This window comes from Nelumbo lutea, chromosome 1 (genome assembly GCF_056320005.1).
Source record: "Nelumbo lutea isolate HS-2025 chromosome 1, American lotus-T2T, whole genome shotgun sequence".
NCBI classification, from domain to species: Eukaryota; Viridiplantae; Streptophyta; class Magnoliopsida; order Proteales; family Nelumbonaceae; genus Nelumbo; species Nelumbo lutea.
In genome coordinates this window covers 170,518,596-170,531,111 of record NC_142684.1, presented here as the reverse complement: position 1 = coordinate 170,531,111, position 12,516 = coordinate 170,518,596, and the positions used below count along the sequence as shown (strand labels likewise).

General features: G+C 48.4%; 1 protein-coding gene across 1 annotated transcript; it reads right to left on the bottom strand.

The window, feature by feature from the left end:
- Positions 1-11,439: 11,439 nt before the first annotated feature.
- On the bottom strand, positions 11,440-11,991 carry LOC148879137 (uncharacterized). The gene has a single exon (XM_088974087.1). The coding sequence runs from the start codon at positions 11,989-11,991 to the stop codon at positions 11,440-11,442; it is 552 nt and encodes a 183-aa protein (XP_088830213.1).
- Between the last annotated feature and the right edge of the window lie 525 nt (positions 11,992-12,516).

Sequence of the window (12,516 nt, the reverse complement as noted above, 5' to 3'; positions counted from 1 at the left end):
ACCCCTTCTCCCCTTTGCCCCTAAGTCCCTTTGTCTTCGTGCTCCCTCGGCACAAGGTGGATGTGCTCTGGGGCAGGGGAGCCTCAAGGGGAGCCAAACGCATCCGCCGAGGCCATGACCCTTCCTGTGAGAGTGCCACCTCTGTGATGCTGAGGGAGGCCGAGGGGCCCCCCAGGCCAAGGAGGAGCAAGACCCGGACCTCGTCCTCGGGAGGAGGGTTGAGAGTACTGCCAGGGCGGTAGCCGAGACTGACCCTTCTCATCCAAAGTTCAGAGCTTCTCTTGACTAGGATCAGGTCAAGGCCCTGACCGGGCAGTACTTCATTCCCTCGTCTTAAGGGGTGAGGGTGCCTGAGTCAGACAATCGGCCGTGGACTCCCAAGGAGGGGGAGATTTTTGTTTATCAACATTTCTCCTACATCCATTGATCTCCGACCTGCTGAGGATGTATGGGATTACCCTTAGCCAACTTGCGCCCAACGCAGTCGGAACCAATGTGGCAATGTTGGTGGCAGCTCAGCTCCAGGGGGTCGAGTTGACGCTGAAGCTCTTTTGAGCAATTTTTGTGCTGAGGAAGCATTCTTCCGAGGTAGCTATTTTCTATTTCCAACCCTGTAAGTCCAAGCCTGTAGATAACCCCTTTTCTGTACATAAATGGAAGAGTAAGTATTTTTTTTTTGTCTTGTCTCGAGAGTTGGTCCTTCAAATCGGGGAGGGGAGAACCCCATTTGTCTGTGGAGAAGTGTGTCCCCTTACTTACTAGTGAGGAGAGTGATGATCTCGTGTGGCTGCTCAACTTGGGGCGAGTCCTAGCCCAGCCCTTGGTGGAGGAGGAGATGCCATTAGTTTTCGTAAGGCTCAGCCCTGCCCCCCTCGATAGGACGGGCCACACCATCTTTTTTTCGCATCTTCCTTGTCTTTTGCTCTTATATAGTGGTACTAACTGTTGCCTTGCTTGCAGATCTACCAATGGATGCTTGGAAGACCATAGTAGAGTGTGCTAATGCTATGCAGAAGGAGCGGGCGAAGACCAGTGCTCAGACCCCTTAGAGGGCCACCAAGGATGCTCTCACCTTGAGGGAGAAGGTGCCACCCCTGGTGAAGGGGGGGTTCAGCTCAACAGGTCCCCTCTAAGGGGACGAAGACGTAGGCCCTCACCTAGGGGGCTTCTTCTTTGGCTCCCACTAAGGGGGCCGCCTCCTAGAATGTCGCAAAGGGGAAGGGGCCCGCCGAGGAGGCCCAGCCGGGGTGCGACGAGCAGGCACCACTACAGCTGGTCGAAGGGTCAGGAAGGCCGAGAAGACCAGCCAGGGCGGCAAGAGGATGATCGAGGGGCCCGTAGAGGTCCAACCACAGAAGAAGACTGCCCGTTGCACAAGTTCTGCAGACAACGCCTCTAAGAGGGTGTACAACGAGTGGATGGGACCCTTCTCGGCTCCTATGCCTCTAGAGGAGCTCACCTAGCGGTCTGACCAGATCTTTCGTCCCTAGTGGGAGGTCCATGAAGGGGACTCTGTCTGCAACGAGGGGGTTGGCCCGGCCTTGGTGAGCGGGGCCTTGTTATCTCGGGACCACTTCTGGATGCTAGGGATGGTCTCTGAGAAGTTGTATAACCAGGGACTATAGAGCCTAGTCAAGGTAACAGTTTGTCCCTTCCTCTTTTGTCTCCCTTTCTCTTTCTCCCCCTTTTTTTGTGCTAATTGCTTTCTTCCGTCACAGGTCTACCTTCATTACGTTGGTCTAGGGGACCGGTTGAAGTTGACCTTGGGCAACATGGACAAGCTGGAGATGGAGAAGGAGAAGCTTTAGTAGACGGCTGCCCATGCTATGGAGAAGCAGAGGGAGATGCAACGGGTTGCCATGGACGAGCAGAAGTTCTACAAGGAGGCCGAGGAGAAGTTGAAGAAGACGCAGTACCTCCTCACCATGGAAGAGATGGAGAGGGCTCGAGTTGAGAGCCTTATGTCCAAGGCCAAGCGACGTCTTCATCAGGCCAAGGCGGCCGCCTCCGAGGTGAACAAGCAAGCAGCCGAAGCGGAGAAGAGGGCCGAGGAGGCAGCGAGTGCTAAGAAGAGGGTTCAGGAATCAGAAAAGTAGGCCAACGAGCAGGTCGAGGCTGCTTCCGGGGCTTACATGGATGTCATCAAGGAAACCAAGAAGACACTCCTAGTGGTGCTTCCAGATTTCAATGTTGAGTCTTTGTAGGTGATCCCCGATACTTCTGAAGAGGCTGCCAACTCTGCGCTCCCTCCAGCTAGTGGCGAAGCTTAAATTGGGCTTCCTCTTTCTTTTTCTCTCTTTTTTTTGTACATGCACATGTATTCGGCCTAAGGGGCCATGAGACTTTTTGTAAATCTGAAGGAATACTTAAAATGAATGGAGATCAGTGGGCATTTTTTGACGTCTGGTGTGCTTGTGTTTTTACTGCATTGCTATTTTTTGCATTGCTATTCCTTGTGTTGTTTTTTCTTTCTTGTTTTTGTTGCACTTTGTGCTTTTGCTTCGTTGTCGAAGGGTCCTTGACCCTCAAAAGGGTAACCACAGCGTAGGACCAGTGTAGTTCCCTTCAGTTTGTTTTACTTTGCGCATTAGGAGCATGGCGAAGGGGTGGCCGAGGCAAAGCCTCCGAGGCAGAGCCGAGGGTTATCTGGCCTAACACCCTTTTAGCTATTCACTTAGGCAAGGTAAAAAAGGCATGTGATGGGGAGAGGTTGAAGCGAAGCATGGGTCTCACCTAGATCTCTTCCCTTTATTTGTACTTAAGTAGATAGCTAGGTGACCTATCAATGTAGAGTGGGGCCGAGTCTAAGCTGGTTTTCGCCTGGCTCCTGTACCCCCACGTACTAGCCTTAGCAAGGCCGAGGTGGCCTGCCATGTTGAGGAGTGGCCAAGACAGAGCTGTGGCTCGTTTGGCTCAATGGGACCTAGGCTGAACTGGGGCTTCTCTAGCTCCCACACCCCCACGTACTTGTCTCGACGAGGTCGGGTGCAGCGCTCCGAGGAGGCCAGCTTCCTTTGCTAGTAGCATCGGGTGTGAGAGTCCAGGAGGTTAGTTGCCGCCGAGACTAGACATTGAGGCACGTAGGGCCTTGACTGTCCTGGTTTGTTCTGACGCGTTAGGCTTTTAGCTAGGGCGTTCTCTACTTATTTCTTAAGTCTTGGTGTCGGTCCAGCGAGGGAGTATGGTCCTCAAAGGAGGCTATGCGCCCCTACAAGTCGCGGGGCCGAAGAGTTATCAGAACTTAGTAGGTACACGCATAGAACACTGAGGCAAAGAGGAACTTTGCTTCATTTACCCATCGATTACAAAAAATATTACAGTCATTGGTGGTACTGAAGGGATGAGAGATCCATCATATGGATGGCCGAACCCTATAGGAAGGTTGGGCAAAACTTCAAAAATTTATCTCTCTCATGTGGGAATCACATTCCCTATTTTAGAAAACTGCATTTTCAAGGATTAATCTTGAACCTAAACTAGACCAGATCTAAAATCAAAAGGGAGTGGAGGGTTATACCTGATACGAAGTAACAATAACCTCCAATGAAGGTGTTCACGCCCAAGGATAGATCCAAAGAATGCTTCCAACGAAGATGACACAACACAGAATGAAGCAGAATCTGCAGGATGACTCTTTAGCAAGAACCTGATTCTTCAACAAGAATCTGATGGAGGACTAGTGAGCATGACTTCTGATTATCTTTTCTACCAAAAGGTAATATCAAGAATACTTCTTGATCACTCCCATAGGTGGAGATCGAACTGGAATGGCGACAGGAGCAAGAGAGAGCAAGAGCAGAAGACAAAAGCAATCAAACTGTATATTGTCCTCTCTCTTAAATCAATAGACTAATGGATGAATTGGAGGTTCGCCCTGCTCCTCTATTTATAGCCTTAAAGAGAGGTTCTCCAAATCCCATTAGGATTTTCCTAATCCAAATCTTGTACTTGGATCTGGATTCTCTTTAAGAGATAATGATAACCCCTTATCTTATCTACAGATAAAGATTAGCCCTCCTAATCTAATTAGGAGTTTCTTGATCCAAATCTCTATTTGGATCTGGACTCTCTGAGTGAATAGGGACAATCCCTTATCCTATCTTATGATCTAAATCCCAGAACCGCCCCTCTTTAATTAATCTAATTAAGCCAATTCGAATTGGGCTTTAGGCCCATTAAGTCTATGTGCTTACTTACCCTCCAAACTGCTGCCCAGTTGGATATCCTTGTATTGCGTAGGACCCAAACATTGATCTACACATCAGCCGCATGGATTCAACCCAACCTCTGTTACAAGGCATGGCCGAGTTCACTGTAGGAGACAGTGAACCCCTGAGTCCATCACCATGGGCTCTTGATGGGCCCAACATTTACACTAAATGGTCCTTGGGTCAAGCCATCTAATAAAACCCCAAGGACTGTGGGAAGATGCAAGATTAGCCCATTAGGTATTACCCTCAATGGTCTTACACATAACCTCTCAGCCCATAATGATCAAACACTGCTTGACAAGAGAGGACCCCTCCCTCGGCTGTAAGGTACAATGCTGCACTCTCTACTCACATGGATCCCAGGAATTAAAACCTTTTGCAAACATTTTGAAACCATAATATATATATATATATATATGTGTGTGTGTGTGTGTGTGTGTGTGTGTGTGTGTGTGTATCTCTATATAAATATATTTTGCAAAACAAATTTCAACTGTTGAAATCGATTGCCGGCAGTTTAGGTTTCCATCAGAGAGAGTGCATCCCCAATAATTCACTTTGTCGGACAAAGGGGCTGATCATGTCACTATGATCACCCACTCAAATGAATTCTTGGACTGTCCCAACATACCCAGGTTTGGACCCCCTCTAAGGATCTCATTGATTGGCATATCAAAGACAGCCCAATCCGACACCAAGTGTAGTATCATAATTGAGTCTAGGGGTTAGGTGTAACATTTCAGTTTTGCCCATCTATCTCCAAGGTCCAGGGCAATATTGGAATTCTGGTCCAATTTAAGGTTTCAAGAAAACCCACACTGCATGTACCTCAGGTCTCACCCTGGCAGCTGAGACAAGCCACCCCAACCAACTTGGTGGCACATCAGTGTCAGCCTTGGCAGGATAAATCTCCCTAGATCTATCCAACGGCTGTGAAGATTCTAAACTAACACGAGTCTCATATGTGTCCAGTTTAAGGGTATTACACAGAAACACACCATGATAATATGAATCAAATATGTACTTTAATCATTTATATTAAATGTCATAATGTACATCATTCTGATTGGAGCTAAGGGCATACACTGGAGTTGGTCCAGCAAGGGAGTATGGTCCCTTAAACTGGACAAAAGAGTTATCAGGATTTAGTAGGTAAACACACAGAACACTGAGGCAAAGAGGAACTTTGCTTCATTTACCCATCCATTACAAAAAATATTACAATCATTGGTAATACATCCGGAGGTTTTTCGAGTTCCAAATCCTAGGTACAAGTCTTCCATCTAGGTGCTCCAAGTGGAAGGTGTCGGGGCCAAGAACTCGCTTGATTCTGTAGGGGCCTTCCCAGTTGGGGCCCAACTTCCCTACTCCGGGTTCAGGGACCATGACCTTTCTGAGGACTAAGTATCCTTCTTGATAATGCCTTTCTTTTACCCTGGAGTTGTAGTGGCCATGCAATGCTGGTAGGCGGCTACCCTTATCTGCGCTTGCACTCGGGTTTCTTCCAATAGATCTAGATTTGCCCTAAGGGCTTCATCATTTTTGACTTCATTGTATGCTTCGACTCAGAGTGTTGGTTACCCGATTTCTAATGGGATTACTGCTTCTCTGTCGTAGGTCAAGCCGAAGGGAGTTTCCCCCGTGGTTGTCTGAGGTGTAGTTTGGTAAGCCCAGAGTACGCTACTCAGTTCTTCGGCCCATATGCCTTTCACCCGGTTCAACCTAGTCTTCAGTCCCTCCAGTATTGTTTTTTTGGTGACTTTGGCTAGGTTGTTAGTTTAAGAGTAGCCTACTGAGGTATACTGTTGTCTGATACTGAGTGAGGCGCACCACTCCCGAAACCTAGCGTCATCAAATTGCTTCCCATTGTTAGTTACCAGCATGTGGGGTAAGCCGAAGCAGCAAACGGTGTTCTTCCAAAAGAAGTTCTGGATGGCTCACACTGTGATGACGGCCAAAGGCTCGGCTTCGACCCACTTGGTGAAGTAGTCTACTGCTACAACGAGGTACTTTCTCCCCCCCCCCCCATGGCTTGAGGAAAGGGGCCGAGGAGGTTCATGCCCCACTTGGCAAAGGGCCACGAGCTTCTGTGGGCCGATAGAGTGGTGTCCAGTTGATGGCAAAGATTGGCATGCCTCTGGAAGGAATCACATTTTTGCACCAATTTTGTTGCATCCTTGTGGAGGGTAGGCCAGAAGTAGCCCTGTCTCAGAGCTTTTTGAGCCAGGGCTCTTTCGCCGAGGTGATTTCCGCAAATGCTTTCGTGAACATCCCACACATAGTTGCCCTCCTCCGGACGAAGGCATTGGAGGTAAGGCAAGGTAAAGGATATTCAGTATAGCTTCCCTTCCAGCAAGGTGTAGTGGGCTACCTGTTGCTTAAGTTGCTTTGCCTCGTTTCTACCTTCAAGCAACCACCCAATTGATAGGAAGTTGACAATAGTGTCCATCCATGAGGCTTCGACTCCTACAGGGAATACTTGGACTTCCTCTATGGTATGGTCGAAGTAGCTTCTCTACAAGCATGGCTTGGCTAGGTGTTTTTCTTGAGGTACTTGCCAATTTTGAGAGGGCATTAGCTCGCGTGTTCTCTACTCACGGGACTCGTTGTAGGGAGAAGCGTTGGAAGTGGCAGGCTAGGTCTTGGACTTTGGCAAGGTACTTGGACATGCTTTGTTCCCTAGCCTCGTACTCGCCATTCACCTGTTTCACCACTAGCTGGGAGTCGTTGAAGGCTTCGAGGTATGAGGAGCCAAGGTCCTTGGCCAGTTGTAACTCGGCGAGGAGGACCCCATACTTGGCTTCGTTTTTCGGTGTTGGGAAGTTGAACCTTAGTGTTAGACTGTTATATGCCCTTAGATCCAATCAAAATGATGTACATTATGACATTTATTATAATTGAATAAAGTACATATTTGATTCATGTTCTTGTGGTATGTTTTTGTGTAATAACCTTAAACTTGACACTTAATGAGACTCATGTTAGTTTAAAATGTTCATAGCCGTTGGATAAGTCTGGGGAGATTTATCCTGCTAAGGCTGACACTGGTGTACCGCCAAGTGTTGGGGTAGCCTGTATCAACTGCCAGGGTGAGACCCGAGGTACATGTAGTGTAGGTTTATTTGAAACCTCGGACCACACCAGATTTCCAATATTGCCCTAGACCTTGGAGATTAGTGGACAAAATTGAAAAGTTACACTTGACCCCTAGACTCGATTGTGATACTGCACTAAATGTCAGATTGGGCTGTCTTTGATATGCCAATCAGTGAGATCCTTAGAGGGGGTCAAAACTTAGGTATGTTGAGACAGTCTGAGAATTCATCTGAGTGGGTGATCATAGTGATAGGATCAGCCCCTTTGTCGAACAAAGGTAATGATCGGGGATGCACTCTCTCTGATGAAAACCAAGACTACCGACAGCCAATTTCAATCGTTGAAATTTGTTTTGCAAAATATATTTTATATATGGATATATATATTATGGTTTCAAATTGTTTGCAAAAGGTTTTAATTCCCGGGATCCATGTGAGTAGAGAATGTAGCATTGTTCCTTGCAGCCGAGGGAGAGGTCCTCTCTTGTCGGGCAGTGTTTGATCATTATGGGCTGAGAGGTTAAGAGTAAGAGCATTGAGGGTAATACCTGATGGGCTAATCTTGCATCTGCCTACAGTCCCTGGGTGTTACAAGGTGGTTTGGCCCAATGACCACTTATGTAAGTTTTGGGCCCATAGAGTCCATGTGAATGGCTCAAGGGGTTCACTGGGATTTCTAGTGAATTGGCTAGGCCTTGTAACAAAGACTGGGCCGAACCCTTGCGGCTGATGTGTAGATCAATGCTTGGGTCCCACGCCATACAAGGAAGCCCAACTAGGCAGCCGTTTGGAAGGCTAAGTGAGCACATATACTTATTGGGCCTAAAGTCCATTTCGAACTGGGTTGATTTTATCAGTTAAATAAAGGGGCGAATCTGAGATTAGATTAGCATATAGGATAGGGTCTTAAACCTCTCCACTTAGAGAGTCCAAATTTGAATACAGATTTAGATCTGAAAACCTCCTGATAAGATCAGGAGAGGGCTAATCTAATCTACAGATAAGATAAGGGTCTATCCTTATCACTTAAAGGGAATTTAGATCCAAATATGATTTGGATCAGCAACTCCTAATGGGATTAGGAGCTGATCCCTTTAAGGTTATAAAAGGAGAAGGGGGCGGCATTCTTTAGAAGACCACATTCTCAAATTCAGAGAGAGAACATAGCACCCAGTGAAACTGCGCTATTTTCTCCTTGCCGCCTCTTTCCTGTCACCGCCATAACTGCCAGTTCGATCTCCTCTTTCAAGCAGGAATGATCAAGATTGGATCTTGATATCAGCCTTTGGAGAAAGAATGATCTGAAGTTGTGCTCATAGCCTCCAGCGAATTCTTATGAAGGGTTCGGTTCGTTGGACGAACATTGTTGATTCTGCTCCATCCTACACTACACCATTTTCAGTGGGAGCAGTTTTTTAGTTCCTTCCTTGGGCATGAACACCTCCATTGGGAGATACTATTTCTCCGTATTAGGTATATCCCTCTCTTGTTTTTGGTTATAAATCTGGTTCGGTTTATGGTTCAAGATTGATCCTTAAAATGCAGATTTTCTAAAACAGGGAATGTGATTCCTAGATGTGGGGAGAGGAAATTTTTGAAATTTCGCCTAACCTACCTACAGGGTTTGGCCATCCATATGATGGATCTCTCATTTCCTCACTTAGTGCATACTCCAAGGCAATATCATTTGGGGTGAGGAGGATGAGGCCCACTCCACTTCCATTAGCGTTGGAAGAACCATCAATAAAGTGCTTCCTTTGGGGCTGAGTCTCGTCATCCCCTTGGTCCCCTTCAACCTCTCCCAGGGGCCGGTGAGGGGTTAGATCGTTAGGACCACTATGGTATGGGCTTGGAAGTACGGTCGATGCTTCCTAGCTAAAACCACAAGGAAAAATGCCAGCTTTTCTACTTCGAGGTACCTGGTTTTGGCATCACGGAGGACCTTGCTAGTGTAGTAAACTGGCTTCTGCACACCATCATCCTTGATGAGAACTAAACTGACTACTTCATCTCTGACCGAAAGGTACAAATATAGGGCTTCCCCTTCGGCCAGCCAGGCAAGAAGGGGAGGCAAGGCGAGGTAGGCCTTGAGCTCGTCGAAGGTGTGCTAACATTCTTTCGTCCATTGGAACTCCTTCAGCTTCATGATGGCACGGAAGAAGGGCAGACAACGGTCTTCTGATTTTGACATGAAGCGATTGAGGGCAGCTATCCGGCTAGTGAGTTTTTTGGTCTCCTTCACCATCCGTGGGGGAGCCATGTCTAGGATGGTTTGTATCTTTTCCGGATTAGCCTCAATGCCTCTCTGAGTGACAATGAAGCCTAGGAACTTGCCCATGGTAATGCCGAAGGCACACTTGCTAGGGTTGAGCTTCATATTATACCTCCGTAAGGTGTTGAAGGTCTTGGTTAGGTTCGAAGCATGGGCCCCGGCCTTCAAACTCTTTACTATCATATCATCTACATAGGCTTTGATGTTCTTCCCCATCTGGTTTTTGAACACTTTGTTGACAAGCCGATGATAAGTGGCTCCAGCATTCTTGAGGCCGAAAGGCAACACACAATAGTAGTACGTGCCATGCTCTGTGATGAATGAGGTCTTCTCTTCATCATCTAGATGCATCTTTATTTGATTGTATCTGGAGAAGGCGTCCATGAAGCTAAGTAGCTCATACCCTGCAATGGCATCGACAAGGCAATCTATCATTGGCAAAGGAAAACTGTCCTTGGGGCAGGCTCGACTAAGGTATGTGAAATCAATACAAATCCGCCATTTCCCATTAGCTTTCTTCACCATTACCACATTTGACAACCAGTTAGGGTAGTGTACCTCTCGGATAAAGCTGGCATTGAGTAACTTTTAAACTTCCTCCTCTATGTCCTTCCAATGCTCCAGCGCAAAGTTCCTCTTTTTCTGCCGAATTGGTCTAGAGCTTGGGTCCATGCTCAGCCTGTGTATAATGACCAAAGGGTCAATTCTAGGCATATCAGCGGCAAACCAAGCAAAGACGTCGGCATTAAGTTTGAGTTAACATACCAGTTCAGACAAGCCTTCGGGGAGTAGGTTGGACCCAATGCAGACGGTCTTATCGGGCTCGTCTTCGTCTAGGGGATCCGAGACGAGGTCCTCGGCTGGTTGGCCTCGGCTCGCTGGCTCCTCTATGAGGTCGAGGCCCTCAAGTGGTAGGGTCTCTTTGCTCTTGCCCTTCAGTAATGCCACATAACACTGGCAGACGGCATGTTGATCCCCACGAACAACTCTGATGTCGTGCTTGGTAGGGAACTTCAGGGTGAGGTGGTAGGAGATGACTGCCCAGAGTGTGTGGAGGGTCGGTCATCCCATGATAGCATTGTAAGGTGAGCAGATATTTACGACCAAGAATTATGTCATCCTCGTCACCTATTGGGGCTCCGTCCCTACCGTGACTAGTAGGGAGATATTGTCCTCTGGCTTGACGATGCTACTGGAGAAGCTGACATGTGGGGCATCTACTAGTTAAAGGCACTCTGGAGCTATCTTCATCTTCTCAAAGGGTTTGTAGAAGAGGATGTCGGTGAAGGAGCCGTTGTCTACAAGGATCTTCTTGACTACAAAGTTTGCAATGACAGTCGAAACCACCAATGCGTCATCATGGGGGATTTCTACCACATTCAGGTCCTCGTCTGTCAAGGAGAGGGCTTCTCATTTCAACTTCTTGGGGGTCGGCCCCTAGACATTCAGCTGCTTGGCATAGGCTTTGCAGGCCGAAGCCGAGGCTCCACCCGAGGCCGTGCCTCCCACTATGACGCCAATGATGCCTGCTGCTTGCTAGTGCTGCTAAGAGGATGAGGTGCCAATGTCGGCCCTGACGTACTGCTCGAGGTGCCCTTGACGAATGAGGAACTCTATCTCATTCTTGAGATCGTAACTATCCTCAGTGTCGTGGCCTGCGCCTTGGTGAAAATTGTAGTACTTCTTAGGAGTACCCCGATGGGGATTCTTCTTCAACTTCTCAGGCCGCTTCATAAATTTCTCACGCCCCGATCTGCATCAGAATCTGCATGCGGGTGGAGTTGAGTGTTGTGTATTGGTTGTAGGCCAAGGCCGAGGCTGAAGGCTTTTTATTGCTATTACGGTGATTCGTGCCCCTCTCCTATGCGTTCGTGGCTGAGGCCTCCTCAACTGCAATGTATTTTTGGGTTCTTTCCAAGAACTCTAGCTTCGTCTTCGGTTGGCTTTTGGCCACAGAGCATTTGAGGGCTGAGCTGGGTAAGAGTCCATTGATAGCGCCATGCATGGAGACTAGGGGGTCGAGGTCGCGGACCTCTAGTTCTTCTTTCTTGAAGCGGACAATGTATGACCGTAGGCTTTCTCCTCGCTTCTGCTTGACAGTCATCAGCGAGACAACGCTCTTTTGAGGATACTGACTGCTAATAAAGCGTACGAGGAACATGATGGAAAATTGTTCCCACAAATTGATGGATTGAGATAGGAGGCTTGAAAACCATCGCTGGGCGGCTCCCTTGAAGGTTGCCTGGAAAGTTCGGCACGTCAAGGCGTTGGAGTACCCATATAGGATCATGAGTGCCCCGAAGCTCTCCAGGTGGTCATCCGAGTCAGAGTTCCCACCGTACATCTCCAAGGCAGGGGCCTTGAAGTTTGGGGGCAGAGGCTCGGCGATGATATTTGGGGAGAAAGCATCCATTCTTCCTTGGCAAGAGCTTTGGCTGGCCGAAGTGTCGGTTCGGCCCTCCTTGACATGCTTAAGTTCGGCCTTGACTGCACCAAACTCAGCTCAGAGCTCGGTGTACATGGGGTTGGGCCTGACCTGGGCACCGCCCAGACCTTCGTGGGCGCAAGGATGCTTGACGTGAATGCCAGAGTTCTCAGAGTTGAGGCTGCACACCTCGCACCTAGCGCGGGGGGTGTTTAGGACGTTTTGGAGGTCCATGACATGAAGGGAAGAGGCTTGGTGCTGGCCCTCGGCTTTGAAGTGAGCGCTGGGGTGGTCTCAGCGCTTGCCTTTGTCCCTCGGGTCAGCCCTCCGACGTCGGTGATGTTGCTCGGAGGGTTGGTGGCTATCCTCCGACTGTCTTGGTTCTTCCTCTCTTTTGTTGGAAGGTCTAGAGTTCCCCCCTCTCCAGCGAAGGGGTCCAGAATTATCCTCCCTTCGGCCGGGAGGCATGAAAGTGTTGGAGCACAGGTCGGCTAGGTGACTGCTCCCAAATTC

What these genes read in the sequence shown, in the direction of transcription:
- LOC148879137 (XM_088974087.1), bottom strand. Translation starts at nt 11,991, where the DNA reads ATGGATGCTTTCTCCCCAAATATCATCGCCGAGCCTCTGCCCCCAAAC.